Genomic DNA, 19,462 nt, shown 5'->3' on the forward strand with positions numbered 1-19,462 from the left:
GTCTGAGATCTCTCAGCATGCAAGGGTTGGCTAATCCAGACTGGGCCTACTTGGGGCCAGTACCTCTCACTCTTCCCCTGGACCAGCAGGCCAGGCCGGCATATTCTTATGGTGATGGCAGAAGGGCAGCAAAGCAAGTGGAAACACAAAGACCTCTTAGTCCTAGGCTCCCAGAAAGGCACACTCTCATTTTCTTGGCCAAAGAAAGGCACACACACAAACTCAGTGTTAGGGAGTGAGGAAATGTACTCTCCCTTTTAGAGGCAAAAAATGCAAAGGCACATGGTAAAAAGTCTGAATACCCGAATACAGAGTGTGTCTTAGACCATTTGTATTGCCATCAAGGAATACTCGAGGTTGGGTGATTTGTGAAGAAAATAGCTTTATTTGGTTCCTGGTTCTGCAAGCTGTACAAGAAGCATGGTGCCGGTATCTGTTTCTGATGAGGGCCTCAGGACGCTTCTTGGTGGAAGGCAAGGGGAGGGGGCGTATGCAGCTCACATGGCAAGAGAGAAAGCAAAAGAGAGAGGGGAAGAGGTGCCAGGCTCTTTTCAACAGCCAGTTCTTGTAGGAACTGGAGTGAAACTTCACTCACTCCTGTGAGAATGGCACAAAGCCATTTGTGAAGCATCCACCCCCTTTATCCAACCCACCCGGGTCACTGCCACATGAGACTTGGGACCAAACAAACCATGGCAGAGTGGGATGAAGGATTGGCTCCATCACGTAGTCACACAGTGAAGATCAAAGCCGCTGTTCTCCGGATGCGCCATGCAGGAGCAGCGTTCACCTCCACCTCTGGGAAGGTGACTCCTCGGCATATGTTACTCTCATCGAAGCGGAGGAAAGCCCCTGAGTTCTTCCTGCAGAGGTCGGGGAAGGCTTGCCCGAAAAGAGGGAAGCCAGTAGTTCACCGCTCTTCTGTGTGCAAAGCACCAGGCAGGGTCCACAGCATCCCAACGGTACAGGGGTCCCGTGCTGACTTGCTCAGTGGACTGGAGAGGGTGTCCTGTCCTGAGGATGCCGCCCAGGGCCGTTTAAAAGATAGAAACCCTGACCTCGTTTGTCTCCTTCCCAGTCCAATGTCAGACCTCCCAAGGCCTCAGCATCTTATGCTCCCCAAGAATGCTTGGGGGATATTCAGTGAGTGGGGGTGTTCTCTGAGGCTCTCTTGGTGCTGCTGGCGGAGAACAAGAGTAAAGATGGGCTGAGCTGCACCGGCTCAAGGCTGTCTCAGGGAACCATGCGAGGAGCATCCATGTGGGCCTCAGGCCTACAGCTGGTCCTTGTGCTGATCAGATTCTGCGTCTACTTTAGTCAGCTTTCTCTCAGCCAAGCCCCTTTGGTTTTCGTGCCAATACAATGGACAAGTGTTCTTTCTTGCTGAGGACGGCAGGGCGCCCACCCCACTGGGTTTCACCTCGGCACAGAGCTGAAGATTCCTGTAGCCCTTCCCATGAAATTATCCTGCCTTCTCCTATTTTCCTTCTCAGGGCATCCTCGTAACAGTTAAGAGTGGTCATGTAGCCCTTTTGGACAAGTGGGGAAACTGAGGCACGGAAGTGCTGGATGGCACATCAAGGGTCCTCTGAGGTCAGCACTCCAATATAACCTGGAGTAGAACATACATCTGTCTCCCAGTGCCAGAGAACCTTCCAGCTACTGTCTCTGTGGCCTCCGAGAGGGAAGGGAAGGTGTTGCGGACTCTCTCACCTCAGCGTGTGGAAAGGAAGCTCACGGCAGCGACAATAGCAACACACCTCTCTCAAGGCTTCTCACTTTAGCAACCAGCTTTTGAAAAGTGGTGCCTCTTCCTGTCTCTTTGGGGGCTGAGAAATTCACAGCACAAACAGCCCAGCTCTTTTATGTTCTGGGTAGCTGGAAGGCGAGAGGGAGTCAGTTCCAGGAAAAAAGCCTGGTTCTGTCCCCACCATCAAGCATTCTACAAAAGCTGCAGCTCCAGCCTCATGGGGACGTTCTCTCTTTCTCTCCCTCTTCTCCCCTTCTTTACCCTTTTCTCCCTAACCTTCTTTTCTGTTTCTCTCTCTCCACACGATGTTCCCTGCTCTTTCTTCACTCTTGGCACTTTCTTCTCTCCATTGCCTTTTTCTCCTGACTTGGGTAAGGGTCTGCCGCTCTTCCTCACCTTCCGGGTCAGGCCTTCGGCATTCTAAGTGGAGCTTTCTGGAGAGGGAGCCCCGTTCTAAGGGCACTGAGGGAGGAGTGGCTGAACTGAGAGGTAACCAGGAAAGCAAGATCAGTCCATGCCCCCAGGCCATACCTGCCAGGTGGCCGACAGGAGATGCAGATGTGCTTCTACCTGAGACAATGCAAGCAGAAGAAGGGATGTCACAAATGGAGACACACACCCGCTAGCTTCACACGCCATTCCCATTAATCACGCTGCAAAGAACAAAAATCCTGGAAAATCATTAAAATTACAGATGGCTAGATTAAGTAATTAGAATTTAGGCTAAAGCAGATGTTTGTAATTAAGTGTTTATTTCATTGAATAAAATCCAGATTGTAAGAACTATTCCATGAGATTTTAATGGTTCCTGTCCTGGTATTATATTGGGGGGTAGAGTTTAAGCTGCAGAAGTTCAGAGACAAATGGGCATCCGGGAGGATCCTGGGAATCCCGTCATCTGGGGCATGGAGAGAGATGAGGGTTACAGGTGTGTATTTAGGAGATATTCTTATTTTCATGTCATGGGAAGGGGAAGGAACTCAGCCACAGCTCCCTGAGTCAGAACTGATTCATCTTAATTTATACAGAGCCTTGCATTCCCCTAAACAATTTGCAAACAGCTCAAAAGAAAATAACAATGAAGAACCAAATGAAAATATAAAAACAAGAGAATCGAGGGTTCATTGCCAAGCAACGTTTTGGTGCCAAGAAAGAGGAGAGGATTTTAAATGAGGATTGAGCCATTTGGGGGATTTAATATTTAGAAGAGACAGGGACAGGAGAAGCAGAGACAAAAGCGAGAGGCGTGCACACACAGATGAGGAGTAGAGGCCATGGAAAGAGAGAAAGGAAAAGGAAATGTATTGAGAGAACAGAGAAGGGGTGGAAATGGGCGGGGGGGGGGGGGGTGTCTCCTTCCCCTGGTGAGCCCAGAAGTGGAGACATGGATGGAGGGCTTTTTGTTTTTGAGACGGAGTCTTGCTCGCCCAGGCTGGAGTGCAGTGGCACAATCTCGGCTCACTGCAACCTCTGCCTCCTGGGTTCAAGCAATTCTCCTGCCTCAGCCTCCCAAGTAGCTGGGACTACAGGCATGTGCCACCATGCCCAGCTATTTTTTTTTTTTTTGTATTTTTAGTAGAGATGGGGTTTCACCGTGTTGGCCAGGATGGTCTCGATCTCCTGACCTCGTGATCTGCTCGCCTCGGCTTCCCAAAGTGCTGAGATTATAGGCGTGAGCCACTGTGTCCGGCCAGGAGGGCTTTTGTAACAGAAACTGCTTCTCCCTGACTGTAGCCCCAAATGCTTTCCAGAGCTAAATGAGTAAGTAATAGCGGAGGGAAAAAACAATTAGGAGAGGGAGAAAGATGCTTTGGGATGGAGATCTAAAACAAGATGGAAAAATTGATGAGGCAGAGAGATGACAGGCTCGCACGCCATCAGAGGAGAAATTGGGTGAGGGCAGGAGATTGGTGACTGTGAGGAGATAGCTGCAGGCACAAGGGTTGGGAGGTGAATTCTCAGAGCAGTTTGAAGGATCCAGGTGAGAAGCGTGGGCAGATTGGCAGGAGCCTGCAGAAGACAGCGCCTGGTGATGGGTGGAGGAACCCGAGGAGACTGCAGCGGGGGAGAAGACGTTTGGGGTTTAGAAAGGGTCAGCTCTGACCAGCCCAGGCTGAACCACAGAGAGGAACTGTGAAGCCCAGAGCCTACAGGGGACACGTCAGTGGTTTCACCCCTCTGAAGGCCACACACAGGTGGAGAGGAGACCACAACCTTGAGGATTTTCCTTCTACCTGCTCCCTGTGCCCAGCATCCCTAGCTGGCATTAGTACTAGAAGCACTCGAAGAATCTTGAAGGCCATGGAATTAGAGATGCCAAAGAACATTGCCAACAGGCATGCACGGATCTCAGCATCCACATCATGTGCTAATAAGAGAGCATCAGCCAAGAAAACCATGTCCCAGACGGAGTGGGAATAGTGGCAACCATGTGGCAGGAACCAGCTGGGGGCCTGGTGGGAGGATGTGAGAAATGGCGTGGTGCTTCCTCTGCAAATCTGCCGTGATGACGGTCTCTTGGGGACCAGCACACAGCCTCACTGGAGGAAGAGGGGGCCTGGGGAGGGGGCCTGTAGACACTGAGGCCTGGTGCAACAATGCCTCTGAGAGGAAAGGGATCCCCAGGGCCTTGGTACCAGAGTACTCTCGGCAACAGAAACCCTGTATCAAAATGTCTTGTGAGAAAACGGAAATGTGTTATTGCGTGGCTTAGCAAGATTCCGGAGTGGTGAGGTTGGAGACCAAATCTTTTCCATCTCTGCTGTGTCCCCACTTGGTTACAGCTTCATGCTCAGGCTGGAGCTGGGCTGGCTGCAGCAGTCCAAGCATCCCAACCAGACACAGACATGTCCAGAGGAGAGAGGAGCATCCTCTTAGGAGACAGGAAACTTTCCTGAGAAGCAAGCCCCTCATTCCAGGCCTCAGTTCACGGCTCATTGTTTCAGTGGGGTCACTCACACTGTCCCAAATCACATATTGGCATGGGGACCTTGGACCACCCAGGATTCCCTGGGACCTGGGGCTGACTCAGCCTCCTCTGAAGCTCCTTACAGTTTGGGACAGGGAAGGATACCTAAATCAAATGGGAGGAAGAAGGGGAGAATGGGTGCTAGGTAGGCAGCCAGTGGCTAATGGCTGTTAACTGAGGGGCTAACGTGAGGACAAACAACCAGTCTTGCCAGGAGGCAAACTGGGTGATGGCCCCAACACAGGGCATTAGAGAAGCCTGCCCACCACCCCTTCCTGCCCCCACCCCGGTGCCAGAGTCCCACGCTCCCATCTGCTGCAGAGAAGGCAACAATGAAAGATTGCCCCAAGTTGTCCTGGGAGATGAGGCATAAGAATAAATCTGATAGAGCAATGACAACCTAGGCTTCTCGGAGGGAGGGAGGTGGAAGACAGTGCTGTGGAGAGGGGAGGAAGCCAGTCTGGACAAAGGGGTACCGGGCCTCCAGGCCTTGCTTTGTGACCTTGGGCAAGAGAAGAATGCCTTGTGCCTCAGTTTCTTCATTCGTGAAAGAAGACAGATGAGTGGGTTTTTTTTTTGGTTTTGTTTGTTTGTTTCTGAGATGGGGTCTTACTGTGTTGCCCAGGCTGGAGTGCAGTGGTGCAATCTTGGCTCACTGCAGCCGCCGCCTCCCAGGTTCAAGCGATTCTCCTGCCTCAGCCTCCCGAGTAGCTGGGATTACAGGCGCACACAACCACACCCAGTTGATTTTTGTATTTATACTAGAGATGGGGTTTCACCGTGTTGGCAAGGGTGGTCTCGAACCTCTGACCTCAAAGTGATCCACCTGCCTCGGCCTCCCAAAGGGTTGGGATTACAGGCATGAGCCACTGCACCCGGCCCGATGAGTTGTCTTCTAGAATTTCTTCCAGCTCAATCACTCCACGATTTTGGGAATCTGAGAATGGTGAGATTAACTGGGAGGCAAGGGAGAAGGTGGGACAGAAATTGGTTTATAGCATCATTTAAATAGCCAAACAGAAGGATCTAGAAGCCAGTTTCAGTTGGGGCAGCTAACTTCCCGTCAATTTGTCTAAGCCGGAAAGGGAGAATCTGCAGCATTAGTCTGTGGCATGTGAGAGGCCCATTAATAAAAGAGCCACATGTGCTCAGGGGAAAGCGAGTTACATGGAAGGACAAGGACGGTTGTAGGCTTGCAAAGGAGCATTCATTGCCATGCAGGGCGAATCAAATGAAGAAGGAGCTGAGGGCAAAGGGGAAGAGCAGGGAGGCAGAGAAGAGAGAGTGGAAGATGATGGATGGAGGGACTCAGGAGTGTGGCGGCTCAGCCCAGCTCATCCTAGCTCAGCAAGACTGCAGAGGTGTGCACTGTTCCCCATGGTGAGAATTGGGTGCCCTTTGTTGCTTAGTCTTCGGGTTCCAGGAGACTCTGGGACCAAGGGACAGACAGGAAGGGAGTTGGAGCAGGGGAGGCAGGAGACTCGATGGAGGCCGAGGGCAGTGGCCTGATCCAGTGTCTCTGTGGAGAGTGGGAAGGTGTTGAGGTCTATGGTACCTGCCAGATGGTAGTGGCTGAATAAAAGTGGGAATAAAGCAAAGAAGCAAGGCAAGGAGGAGAAGAAGCAGCAAGAGAGGGAGGGAGAGAGAGAGGGAGGAAGAAAGCATACACCAGCCAGGTAGTTTTGTGATGCAGGTGAACTTGGACTGGAACAGACAAACTTTGTTGACTGTTTTGCTCTGTAATTGCCTTTTAAAGAGATTATCCAGAGCTGGCTCACCCAGTTCCCCTCATAGGCCTCCTGGCCCAACATGCAGCAAAACTGGGTAGGAAATAAGCCCATCCACCCTGCCTGTAGCCCCCTGTCCTTACCACTCCCTGGAGCCTTACTTAGTTCAGTCAACACCGGCTTCCTGAGCACCTGCTAACATCTGTCTGGACCTGAGGGGGCACAGCCCCTGCCCTCAGGAATGCTGTCTTCTGACGCTGGCAGTTTGCAGAGCACTCTTACAGACTTGTGAGGCAGGGACTGCTGCTTCTCTTTTACAGATACAGAAATTGTTGCTCACTTGGAGGGATTCACATGCCTGGGATCACTCAGCACATAGTGAGGGGCTGGGATCTGGACTCTGGGCTTGGTGTTCATGCTTTTAAGCTCTTTCCTCGACACTTCACTGTCTCACACTGCTTACACTCTGCCTGGAGAGCTTGAAAAACCCCGAGACAGCATCCCTCCATCCAACCGTGGAGGGGCCAGTGTCCCAGGGCTGGCTAGGAGGGAGGCAGGCTGTAAGCAGTCGGTCCCCTGGAATGGTGGTCTCACAAGGGTGCTCTCACAAGGGTCTCATGTGGGACCCTCACAAGGATGCCATCAGTTGAAAGAGGAGGCTCGGAAGGGGCAATGTTGAGTCGCCAGTGATGGAATGTCGTGTTTCAGTGAAGGAACTTGCCTTATAATGGGACTCTGTGTGGACTTCTAGCCCTGTAACACCACTCCTCCCAGGAGGCCTCCACCTGCCTTCCTGGACCCCCTCAGGGCCTTGGCACAGTACTGAGTGTATAGTCAATTGCACTTGCTAGGGTTTTTTTGTTTGTTTGTTTGTTTTTTGCCAGGGACCCCGCATACATTAACATAGTGTGGTATCATCTCCTCCTTAGATGGCACGTTCCTCAAGGACAGGTGTCTTCTGTCTTTCCACTCCTACCACCTCCACCAAGATACTCAGCTTTCCCCTCCCCACAGGCTGCAAACATTGTATCCACTTATTGGGTAGTGGGCAAATTTCAGCCAGAAGTTAATTCAAGTCAAGCAAATGTCTTAGGGGCCAGCCACACGACAGGCCCCATAACAGATGCTGTGCAGAATATAGAGATTAAGGTCCTGTGTGTTCCCTGCCCTGAGAAGCTTGCATTTTAATAGGGAAGATGAAAATGTGGGCACACAACTGTGCTGACCTCTTCCCTGGCTTTCAGGCCCCGCATGGCATGACCCCTGCCATGTGAGTGATGGATTGCTTCCTCCAGCCCCGCCCCTCCTCTGCCCTCCTCTCCTTCTAGGAGTGGTCCAACTCTCCACCTTCTAGTCTTTGTTCCTGCAGTTCCACGCTCTGGAATGCCTTTCCCTCTTCTCAGCGACTCCCCATCCTTCAGTGCCCAGTTCCAATGCAGCATCCTCCATGAAAGACTTTCTTGATTGCCCAACCAGATGTTTCCCTCTTTGGAACCCTCCCCAGGAAGACCTTTGTGGACCTACCACACTCTGTCTCATGTTCCCCTTGTTTGTGCCCTGTCTCCTCCTACCTCCCTTCCCCATCCTGCTGTAATCACAGGAATAGGCTCCTACTCATCCTTGGGCTTTGAACTTACCATGTGCTTCATACCTACTCATCAAGTTGTACAGTACAAAGTGGACTAATATTAGGCACATTTAGGAAGAAACAATATCGTGGGGTCTTGTAGGAGGAAGTGACCTTCAACTGAGCCTTATAGAATGGGCAGATAGCGGGGCAGTGGCCAGGTTCCTTTCTCTTCTTGACATAAGCAGCCCTGCCCTCTTCTTGAGGATTCCTGGGAGTAATGGCAGTTGCTTGTTTCCCTGGAGCAGAGAGAAAAGGGTACACTTGAAATCATGTGGGGCCGAAAGGGCCAGCACAAGGCTTCAATCCCAGAGAATCCTTTGCCACCATTGTGTGTCTTGGGTGAACACCTGACTATTAGATGAAGTAGAGCTGGCCCAGAGACAGGACGTGGGCCAAGGGCGATGAAGATGCACTCTTATTTCCCTTTCTTTTGCTTTCTCTTTTCTTCCTCCATTCCTCTTATTTTCTCCCTCCCCTCCCTTTCTTCCTCTACACCTGTGACTCCCTCCCTCTGCCTGCTCCCCGGCCTCTCCCAGCTCTCCTCGGCCCTGCTGTTTGATGCTGTCTATGCTGTGGTGACTGCGGTTCAGGAACTGAACCGGAGCCAAGAGATCGGCGTGAAGCCCCTGTCTTGCGGCTCGGCCCAGATCTGGCAGCACGGCACCAGCCTCATGAACTACCTGCGCATGGTGAGGAGCGGCTGAGGCCCTGCAGGGCTGTGCCCAGGCTGGTGGGGTGGGACACTTGGTTCAAGGTACAAGAGTCCCTCAACTCCAGGCTTGCTCGAAATGTGTCTGTTATTACAGCCCCAGATAAATCAGTGATCTCTGGTGACCCCAGTTGAATGGATCATGAGCCACATTTGTTCCCTAAACCCCAATAACCACTGAGAATTCATGGAAGTTTGTTCAGAAGGCAACAGCCCTCGAGCCTTACACTATTAATGGGCCCCTGAATTCCAGACTTAGCACCTGGCCTCTCTGTTCAGCGGTGTTCTCAGCAAAGCTCCACACAGCTGGGAAAGGGTGGTGCTGCTGGAGACTGGCATCCCTCTGGGAGATGCAGGCTCAAGACTTCTAGCTTGGCTGGGTTTCCCATTGTTGTCCTCCCCAGCCATGCCTCCTCTGGTGGGTGAATGAGGATCTCTACCCTACACAGAAGACTTCTGTCAGAGAAGCCTGCTGCAGCACAGTGTCTTGGACTTTGCATTTAGAGTTAGGTGGAGAGTCATCCTGACTTCCTGTGGACCTGGGGGTGGGTGAGTGCCTGCCCAGAGAGGATGAATGCTTTGGACAGCCAAGGGCCTGGAGGAGGGGCCGAGGGGAATCTGAGCTCAAGTTAGCACCATGACTGGGTTGGTTTGTGCAGTTGGTATGGGGTTATTGGGGGAGCATTCGTCTCCTACTCCAGGCCAAGCCAAGTCTGAATTGTCTCCGCAGACATCACATTTGTCATCTCAAGATGCCTTGGCTGTGTGTGGGCAGGAGAAGGATCTTAACTGCTTTGCCTCTTCTGGGCATCCTTAAATAGCCTCTGTGTAGAAATCTTGCTTGGGGGCAAGTGTAACCTGGGGCCTGTTTGGTGCTGTAACTCACTCTCTCTTGGACAGGTAGAATTGGAAGGTCTTACCGGCCACATTGAATTCAACAGCAAAGGCCAGAGGTCCAACTACGCCTTGAAAATCTTACAGTTCACAAGGAATGGTTTTCGGCAGGTAAGCCTAGCTGCGCCGTGGTGATGGCAGGTCCTCCTCTCTGTTCCTTTCTCAGACCCCAGCCCATTTCATTGATGCCTCGGTGTTTTGGATGGCCTCCTGCTCCCAGTTATCCCCAACAGCAGCAGGCTGGATCCTGGGCAAGGCTCCTGACCTGCACCAGCCTCTCCCTGCCACCAGATCAGCCACTGTGGCTCAGGGACTGCACCCCCAGCAAAATACTAAGAAGGAGAGAACTGGGGTGAAAGGGGAGGCAAGGGTGTGTCATGTAAGGGGGGAATTCCCAGGGAGGATTTTACTCCCTGAGTCTGACCCTAATCCTGGAGCCCATTTAGACTCCAGGGAGCCTGCTGGCAAGGCAGAGACTGTATCACATGTAGGCCAAGGAAACCCTTCAGTGTTGCAGTGCATGGCTGAGTCTCTCCTGTCTGCCCTTCTCTGACCAACCCACAGCTCCCACCCCCATGCCAATGACACAGCTCCTCTTCTGGCCGCTCCCTGCCTGCTCGATCATTGCAGGGATGCCTTGTCCTTCATAGTTCCTTTCAGCTCCCTACTCCTTTGCTCATTCTCCGCCATTACCCTTTTTCCCCTTTTCTGAGATCTTCCTCCATCAGAAGAAACAGAGATCTGAAAGGGATCTGACTTTTGAAGTGTCTCTTGAAGATCTCCCACCCTCGCCATCACCCTAATATTCAACTCCCTATTATTTGGCTGACCCTTCTGCAGCCTTAGAAAAGGCTGGTAAGTAGGAAGCCGAGCACTAAATACAGCAAGAAGTGGGTACATTGAAAAGCTTCCTGACTGTCAGAGTGGCTGAACAAGGGAGCACACCACTGAAGGGTTGCACAATCACCTTTTCCAGGAGATTATGAAGAATCTTCATCATCATCACCACCACCATCACTGTCATCATCACCACCACCACCATCATCATCACCACCCCCACCATCATCATCACCACTACAACCACCACCACCATCATCATCACCACCACCACCATGATTACTACCACCACCACCACCATTACCACCACCATCACCACCACCACTACCATCACCACCACCATCACCCTACCACCATCACCACCACCAGCACCATAATCACCACCACCATCACCCTACCACCGTCACCACCACCACCACCATAATCACCACCACCACCACCATAATCACCATCACCACCACCATCATCATCATCACCACCACCACCATCACCACCATCATCATCACCACCACCACCACCATCATCATCATCACCACCACCACCACCATAATCACCATCACCACCACTACCAACACCACCACCACCACCATCACCATAATCACCATCACCATAATCACCATCACCACCACCACCACCACCATAATCACCATCACCACCACCACCACCATCATCATCACCACCACCACCATCACCACCACCACCATCACCACCATCATCACCACCACCATCATCACCACCATCACCACCACCATCACCATCATGATCACCACCATCACCATCATGATCACCACCATCACCACCACCACCACCACCACCACCACCAGCCTCATCGTCACAACCACCATTGTCATCATTATCACCACCAGTCATCACCACCACCGCCATTGTCATCATTATCATCACCACCACCAACATCATCATCACTACCACTGCGATTGTCATCATCATAGTAGCCTCCATTTATTAAGCTCTTACCATGAGCCGTATACCATGTTAAGTGTGTCATATATATTTTCTCTTTTAACCCTACAAAATAGATACTTTTTATTAGTCCCAATTTTATACTTGAAGAAACTGAGGCTCAGGGGGACTGACTGACTTATCCTTGAACAAACAGTAATGACAGAGCTGGTTTTGGACCCAGAGAGATCTACCTCTAAAGTCTAAGTTCTTAACCATTACAACAAATTATGCATCAGAATCACCTTGGAAATGCAATAAAAACACAGATTTTTAAACTCTACCTCACAAGAGTCTAGTTGGGTAGGCCTATGACAGGCCCCGGGAACTGATGCAGTTGTCAAGCCCCCAAGGTGATTCTAATGAAGCCCTACGGCCGCGGAGGCCCTGTCACGTCTGCCTCCTGCTTCTGGGTCCCAGCATCTGAGAGGCTCCAATCAGCCCTCCTTAGAGTCCAGTGGAGTTCTTTCTAGGAGATCATAATTATGCTGGGCCCTGAGGCCAGGTCACCCTTCTTGGAAGACGAGGCAGTAAAAGGAAAGAGTCTCAGACAGGAGCCCAGAGTCCTGCTGCTGACTCTCAGAAAGGCCTCGTATCTCTGGGGCAGAGCTGCATTGTCTGTAAGCAATAACAGCTACCATTTTGTATAATTTCTCAAATGAGAGCAGGGTTAGGTAGGCAGCCAGAAACTACGGGGATGGCGTTTCACAAAATGGTCATTTTATTCATCTAACAAGTCATATATTGAGCATGCACTGTGTATCAGGTACCATGCTGGGCCTGGGGGAAAGGAAGCTGAAAAAGATTCAGCCGCTGCACAGAGAGAGTGCTCACGGTCTGTCCAGGGAGCCTGACATAGAAAACCGTAAGTGCAAATGTGGGTTATTACACTCAGATCGTGCCCTCGGGCTCCTAATTCCCTGAATAGGTGAAGCTGCCAGCCTGTGGAGAAATTGTCAGGCAGACTTTTCTCTGAGCCCCAATGTGCTTGAGGGATGTGAAGTGAAGAACATTCATTCATTCTTTCAAGACATCTTTGTTGATTGCCTATTATGTGCCAGACTGTCTTCTAGGTATAAGTTTTTTAAGATGGAGAAAGTGGCTGCTTTTGTGGAGCCTGTATTCTAGTAGGGGACAGGCAGTGGGCAAACAAATATATATGTGACATAGTGTCAGGAGTGGTAAGCGGGAAAAGAAAATGGGGAAAGGAGAAGGGGTGGAGATGATTACAGTGGAAGAATAGTTAGGAGAACATGATGCTCACTCCACAGAAAGCCTGATCCCAGACTTTGAAACACTCCCCTTAGACCTCAGTCCTGCTTTGTGAGTGCTCTGGGGAAAGAGCCCACTTCCAGCACCCTCCATCAAGAGACACCTGCAGTGGCAGAGCTGGCTGGTAGCCCTGATCCCACTCTCCACTTGAAGGACAGCCGATTAGGCTCCAAGTACCTCTTCACCTTTATTCTGCTTCTCCAGCAGCCGCTGCTCAGGCTAGCTTGTGCTAGCCCCGAGGCCAGAGGACTGCCTGAGTCATTAAGAAACAGCGTCATCAGCCCCCAGGGCTCATCCTTCAGCCCCCAACCCAGGCCAGCAAGGGACCGTGCCCTGAGGCATCCTCCATAGTGGCTGCAGTTTCTTTGGCAGCAGCACACATAAGCGGTGCAGGGCAGGCTTCTCAAATGTAGACGTGCACCAGGATGACCGAGAGTGCTTCATAAAAGTTGGACATTCCCAGGCCTCACAGCTATAAATTCCAGTTTAGTAAAACTGGATGTATTCCAGGAATCTGCATAATTTTAACCAGCACCGAGATAGATGATTACAGTGCAGGTGGTCCACAGACTACCCTTTGACAAATACTGTCCTAGTAGAAGAGTGTTCGTGAACTGCAGCCTCTTCACAGAGATTTTTTTCTTGACCTCTCCACATCCTACCCCGATCTTTTTGAGCCAGTGTTGGATGGAATCTGCTTCAGAAATGACCATTAAAGAGGATGTGCTTTGACCTTCGGCTACTCTAAGGGACACAGACTCTTGATTGGACTTGTGAAGTGGATGGTGATCATTCTCTTTATGCCCTGCCCCCCCCCCTTTTTTTCAACAAATCTAGTGAGTGTCCTGCTGCTTCCCTGTCTGGTTTAGGTGCTGTGAGTACCAAGCAAAAACTGTGCGTGTTGTATCAGGGGCACAGATGTAGCTTCGCAGCTTTGGTCCCCAGGTCCCATCCCAATCACCGCCCGATCTTTGCCTCTTGACAGGTGTCCTTCCCCTGCTTATTACAAGATGAAGAAATGGTTTAGGGAGTGATAATTAATTGGGCCTCTCTTCCAGGTGGGAGGAATGTCAATATCTCTGCGTGAATATTCTCCCAATTCCATTCAAGGTGATGCTGGGCAGGGGAAGAGAAAGTGACAAGGAACAGGGGAAATAACATCTTTTGAGTACTCTTTGCATACCAGACACCACATGCACACTTTGCACAAATCACTTCCAATCTTGACGACAGCCCTTCAAGGCAGATAAACTCCCATTTCACCAATAAGAATACGGGAGCTCAGGGAGCAGAAGGAACTTGGTCCCGCTATTAGCAAGCACTTCAGACAGAGCTGGAATTTATGCTCAGGCTTGTCCAATGGCAAAGCCCGTGCTCTTGGATCCCCCACTCCTGGCTATTCCTCACTTTCCTGGAATCCCTAAAACCCCAAATCAAACCTCTTCAGCCAGGTCTGTTGGTCTGCTGCCACCTGCTGCAAACCAGGACAGTGCCTGGGTCCTGATGACCAGCTGGGCTGGGCGTTCCTTAAGAATGGCATCTTCTCATTGGGGCTTGGTTTTATTCTCTCTCTTCCTGTCTGGGTGAGTGACTATTAAAAGCTGGTTTTGATTATTTAGAAAGCCCCACGCAGCGACCTGGTGGGTTGTAATTGGTAAAACATCTGAACCAAATACCACATTCTCTGCCGGTGGCTGATTAAAGGATTATTACCATTTTAAAAATAGTCTATCAGAACTCAGGATTGTTTTCTACTATTTTAAAAATGAGTATTTTGATTCTATTCGGAGAGGGTTTTCAGTCTTGGGACTGACCTTGTGGAGCTTCTACTGGAGACTGCAGGGTCAGGGACAATTCCCTGTTGTGCCCTGTCAGTGACATTTCTGAACCTGGACCATCGCCCAGTTATTGGCTTATGGGCATAGAAGTTGACAGTATTGTTTCAGCTCCACCCTCCAGTTTTTGCGCATGCGAGATCTCCGCTGTCCATCTCATATCCTCCCTTTTCATGACACGGAAGATGGCCTGGACAGTATTAGGAAAGTATAGTCTCCCTTCCTGATTTGGGAGAAATCTTTGGAAGAGGCTGGGAAAGAAGGAAGCACAGCATTATAAGGCCCTTAATTTCCTTCGTTTAACTTGGTCTAAAGATCAGAGATTCTGAGCAGCCCCCAAGCAACTTTGTTAGTGCTGTAATAAGATGAGCGCATCTTTCATCTGAGGATTGGAAATGGCTTAACAGGCTCTAATTAAGCCTTTGAGGTTTGCTATTCCTAAAGATGCAGATCTAAACTTTTTCTGTTGGCTCACTGTGTATCACTACGTGGATACCTCAGTTTCATTTCTCTGAGCAATGAAGGTCGTAACCTCCCAGCGTTTGACCTGGGTGAACCCAAGAATTATCCAAACTAGAATTGCATGGTACAGTCTTGTCCTTGCCTGTGGTTACATAGAAAGCCGGCTCTACTGACATAGTAGCTAACATTTGTTGTCACCTACGTGATGTGCTGTGCAGAGTGGTGTAAGTATGTATTTAAAATTTTTCATCATTTCGTCAACCCTGCAGGAGAGCTATTCTGTCAGCTTGTAGGTGAAGGAATTGAGACACAGAGAGAGAAGAAGTCATGTATCTACATTCATACAGCCAGTAAGTGCCAGATTGAAGAACTGGGTCTGAGTACAAGTCCAAGTACAAGTACAAGGCAGAACTGGGTCTGCCTTCAAAGTCCAAGGTCTTTCTACTATGCAGAATTGTCCCAGACCATATTGGAAGGGACCTTCAAGCCTTTCATGGATTCCTCCAACCCAGTGTAAGAACGTTTCTCCATTGTTCCCCTGAAAGAGATGACCACCCAGCCTCTCCTTGAGCATGTCCTGGGCTGAGGAATTCACTGCCTCTCAAGGGACACATTCCAAATACTTCCAGGCACTGGGTCAAAATCTGCCTCCTAATTCTGCCATAATAGGAATAGTCTGCTTCCTCTTTCTTACCAGCTCTTCAAATATTTTTTAAAAGTTTGATTTTACTTCGTTCACTTATTCTTTCATGCCTGAATTTAGCATAGAATTTTTGAGCACCTTGTCTGTGTCAGGGGCCGGGAATGTAAGATTCATGAATCATGGTTCCCTCAAGAGCTCATAATCTTTTGGGGAAGGCAAAAACTGCAGCCAGATCTTACTGTACAGGGCTGGTGTTGTCATGCTCTTCCATTTTTTCCTTTCTCAGGCAGCGGTTCCCAACATGATGTGGCTGCCACATCTCTCACCACTAGTGCTTTTCGGTTCGTCTAGGTTGTCTGTTAAAACACAAGGCCCAGATTGAACACCACACTCCAGATGGGGCTGAACAGCACAGAGCTGAGAGCACTGGAGGATTATGAATTTCCTCAAACTGAACGCCAAATTTCTATTTGCCACATTAGCTTGCTTACTGGAATTTGTTTTCCAATTTTTTTATTCATTCTGAACTCTGGGCTTTGGAATCAATTAATTATTCCACTTGCCTTTCTCCCACCAGGTACACAGGGTTCTTTTCATGTGAACTTTTCTAGAAATTAGACCTGAGCCACACTTTCCTTAGACCATGGATTTATTTCACTCTGCTCCTACAGAGCTGGAGAAACTGGCCAGGCAATGAGGAGAGGGCCAGTAATAAGCCTTGTGAGCTGACAGCCAGACTTTTGTTTTCCAAAGCTTATATCAACCCAGCTTTCAAGGGGCTGGCTCTCTGGAATGATTTGAGTTCTAACCCAAGGAGGAGGATGGATGAGATGGCTTTCCTGAGTCACCCTTGCAAACCAAGAACTCAGGGATCCAGTGTCATCTTTAGAAGGCTCAGAGAATTCAACCCAACTCCTTGAAATTCCTGTAGGTCCCACCTTTTGCTAGGAGGTCAGGCTGCCTCTCTTTAATCTCCTCTCCTGACATCTTGCCTGACACAAGCCCACGCAGAGGCAGCTCTGCCCCTTTCCAGGGGAGTTGGGATCCTCCTGCGTTGGCAGCGGTGGAACTTGCTTTGCTGCACTCCTGAGTCATGTAAAGGCAGCTGCATTTCTTATCGTGGCCCTGTGCAGCTGAGAACTCTGGAAAATAGCTTCTGTTGCTCTGGTGGGAATTTTAGCAGACCTGCTTTCTGGTGGGAGCCACTCCTGTCCCCATATCTAGGCCCTTCCTCCATTTCAAAAGCAAACAAACCTAGAACAACAGAAAACCATCAAAGCGCCCTGCCTGTCAGATGACATTCTGCACTGACATTGCCTTCACATGGCATGGAAGAATAGTGAGGGGCATTTCATGCTCTCCATGGAGAGGTACCCCCGGCATCTGTGCCCTTGACCCCAGCCCCTCTTACTATGAGCTGACCCCATCATAGCTCCAGCCCCTTCTGTGCTAAGGAGAAGGGCTATTAAGGCTCAGACAGGTTGAGGGGGGTGGGAGGGGGAAGGTAGCTCTGAGAGTACTGTGATTGCTACTGTCTAATACATTTTCAATTTGAGGAAGGAATTTACCATAAATATGCAGATCCTTTGAAGCTGCTTCTGCCGGAGCCTGGCTCAGAGTGCTGGAGCCAGGTTTGATTGCTGGGAATCAGCAGCCTTGAGTGCCAGCTCTCCGTCTGGGGAACAGACCTCCGTGGGCCAGCTGAGGAGGCTGCTTGACAGGCGATTTCCCCCAGAACCAGTGGGAGTGACTTTGCCTTTGATGAGGAAACTTCAAGATGGCAGATCCGGGTGGAGGGAGCAGAAAAAGAGATGGGTGGCTGGGGGGCTGCTTTGAAGGTTACTGAGAAGTCACTTATTTCTTCTTTTTAATTAAGGAACCAGGAGAAGGGAAATTGGAATGAGGTTTAAAATAGTTGACAACATCTCATAGAATGTCAAAAATTCTTAAGAGTTGGAGGTCAGCGCCTCCGTCTTTCCTACCAGAGAACACATCAGTGAGAGTATCATTCCTGGGTGTAAAACCCCTTGGCAGCCCCCATTTGCGTTCAGGATGACAGGTGCTGGGTGCTGCATACCTTTGAGTCCCCTCGTCTGCACTGGCCCTTCCGACGCTCTGCCCCAGCAATACCAGATGCTGTGACGGTCAGGCATGCCAGGCTCTCTCACATGCCCGTGCCAGTGCACCCGTACCCACTCCCATTTCTCACCTGGCTACTCCTACTCACGTCTCCAAAACTCAGCTCAGTGAGGCTTCCCTAATCCCCAGCTCCTGCAAGCACCGGTCCAGTGCTCTGTTTATGTGCTCCCTCTACTGTAGCCTTTTCACACTATTATTCAGTGCTGGGGGCTCCCTGAGCCAGCTGAGAATGGTGCTCAGTGCAGGCTTGGAGAGCGAATACGGAGCGAACGAGGGACTGGTGTGTGCACAGCCCACCTCCCTGGGCCCTGGGGAGGTGTGCAGGGGGCACACAGATGTGCTGTCCAGGCCTAAGGAGCTCATAGCCAACAGGGACACCAGAGCCCTGGGGACCTGAGGATTTTGTCGTGAGAGTTCTCTAAAGCTACTGTTCACCAAGTTGTTCAAGAGAGATTTCCTATGACAAACCTCCCCGCTGACAACTGGAATTTGAAAATTGAAGCAGAAGGCCCCTCCAATCACTGATATCTTTCCCCTTTCCATTTCTTTCCATCCTCCAAGAACAGTGCTCCCCTACTTCACTAAAAGGCTCTGAAATACTTTCTCCTGTGAGTGAATCAGGCTCTCCTGTCCACCCCAGGGACAACGGTCAAGGGGCAGATGAGCTGGCTTTGGCAGGATGTAACCTGAAGGGCGTTTTCTCTCCTGCCTTCCTGGCCCACGTAAGTCTGGTTCTTTCTCCCAAAGCACAGGGACTTCCTGCTTATCAGCTTTGATGGAAAATTCACTGACTGCAGAAGCTTATTCACACATCAGCCGGCAAACAAATTAGAGCTACTTAAATTTTCAAGCTGGGGGCTGCTTTTGGGCAGAAGAGCACGGTTTTAAAGTGCTGCATTTTAAATGTATTTCTTATAATGTGCCCCATCACGCTTCTGCCTGAGATAAGTCTGGGGAAGTTTGCCAGTTCCCAGTGACTCTTTTCCGTGCCTCTTCAGCCAGCTCATGCCTGGAAGAGCTGGAAGAGGCGGACCTGCTAATTCGGTCTCAGGAAGCAGCCTGCGTCAGTCAGCTCTGATGGGAGGTGGGCCAGGCCACCGGCCAGAGGTGTGGGGTTTGCAGGCAGGCAGGCCTGGGGAAAGAACAAAGGTGGATCCAGGGAGGTGAGGGAGCCACATGCAGCAGCAGGCAGCGTGGGGCACTGGGAAGGGCATAAGGCTTCATGGTCAAAGGCTCAGGGAAGAGTCCCAGCTCTCCCAGTTTCTGTTCTAGCATTCTGTTTCTCAATTTCCTCCTCAGTCAAGCAGGGATGGTGATCATCATCATATCTGCTTTATCTGCATCATAAAATTATTGTGAGAGCAAAATGAAACATTGTTTATAGCTGTGCTTTGAGGATTCTACTATATTTGCAAATTTTAGTTCTGTCATCTCACACAGAGATGACTATCTATCTGTCTATCTTTGTGTGCCGTATTCCCGGAGTCTCGCTTCTAGGCTGGCTCAGGGCAGAGAGAAGAACAAAACGGGGGTGAGCGAGACGCCCAGGGCCAGGTCACTCTGGCTGTAACCACGCAAAGACCGGCCCATGCCAGCCAGGCGGGGCGCACACCAGCTGTACCAGGCTGGCCACTCA

The 19,462-nt window shown here is 50.4% G+C and overlaps 1 protein-coding gene across 6 annotated transcripts in view; it reads left to right on the plus strand.

Moving 5' to 3' along the window:
* GRIK4 (glutamate ionotropic receptor kainate type subunit 4) overlaps window positions 1-19,462 on the plus strand; it is a 477,471-nt gene that overhangs the window by 355,667 nt on the left and 102,342 nt on the right. For 5 of the 6 annotated variants that reach the window (XM_057299274.2, XM_057299272.2, XM_057299271.2 and 2 more), the window contains 2 exons: window positions 8,612-8,764; window positions 9,685-9,789. In XM_057299274.2, the coding sequence (XP_057155257.1) occupies window positions 8,612-8,764; window positions 9,685-9,789 (258 nt within the window). The remainder of the gene's footprint in view (window positions 1-8,611; window positions 8,765-9,684; window positions 9,790-19,462) is intronic. The other variant, XM_063608842.1, reaches the window with a different exon arrangement.

Source organism: Pan paniscus, chromosome 9 (assembly GCF_029289425.2).
Source record: "Pan paniscus chromosome 9, NHGRI_mPanPan1-v2.0_pri, whole genome shotgun sequence".
NCBI classification, from domain to species: Eukaryota; Metazoa; Chordata; class Mammalia; order Primates; family Hominidae; genus Pan; species Pan paniscus.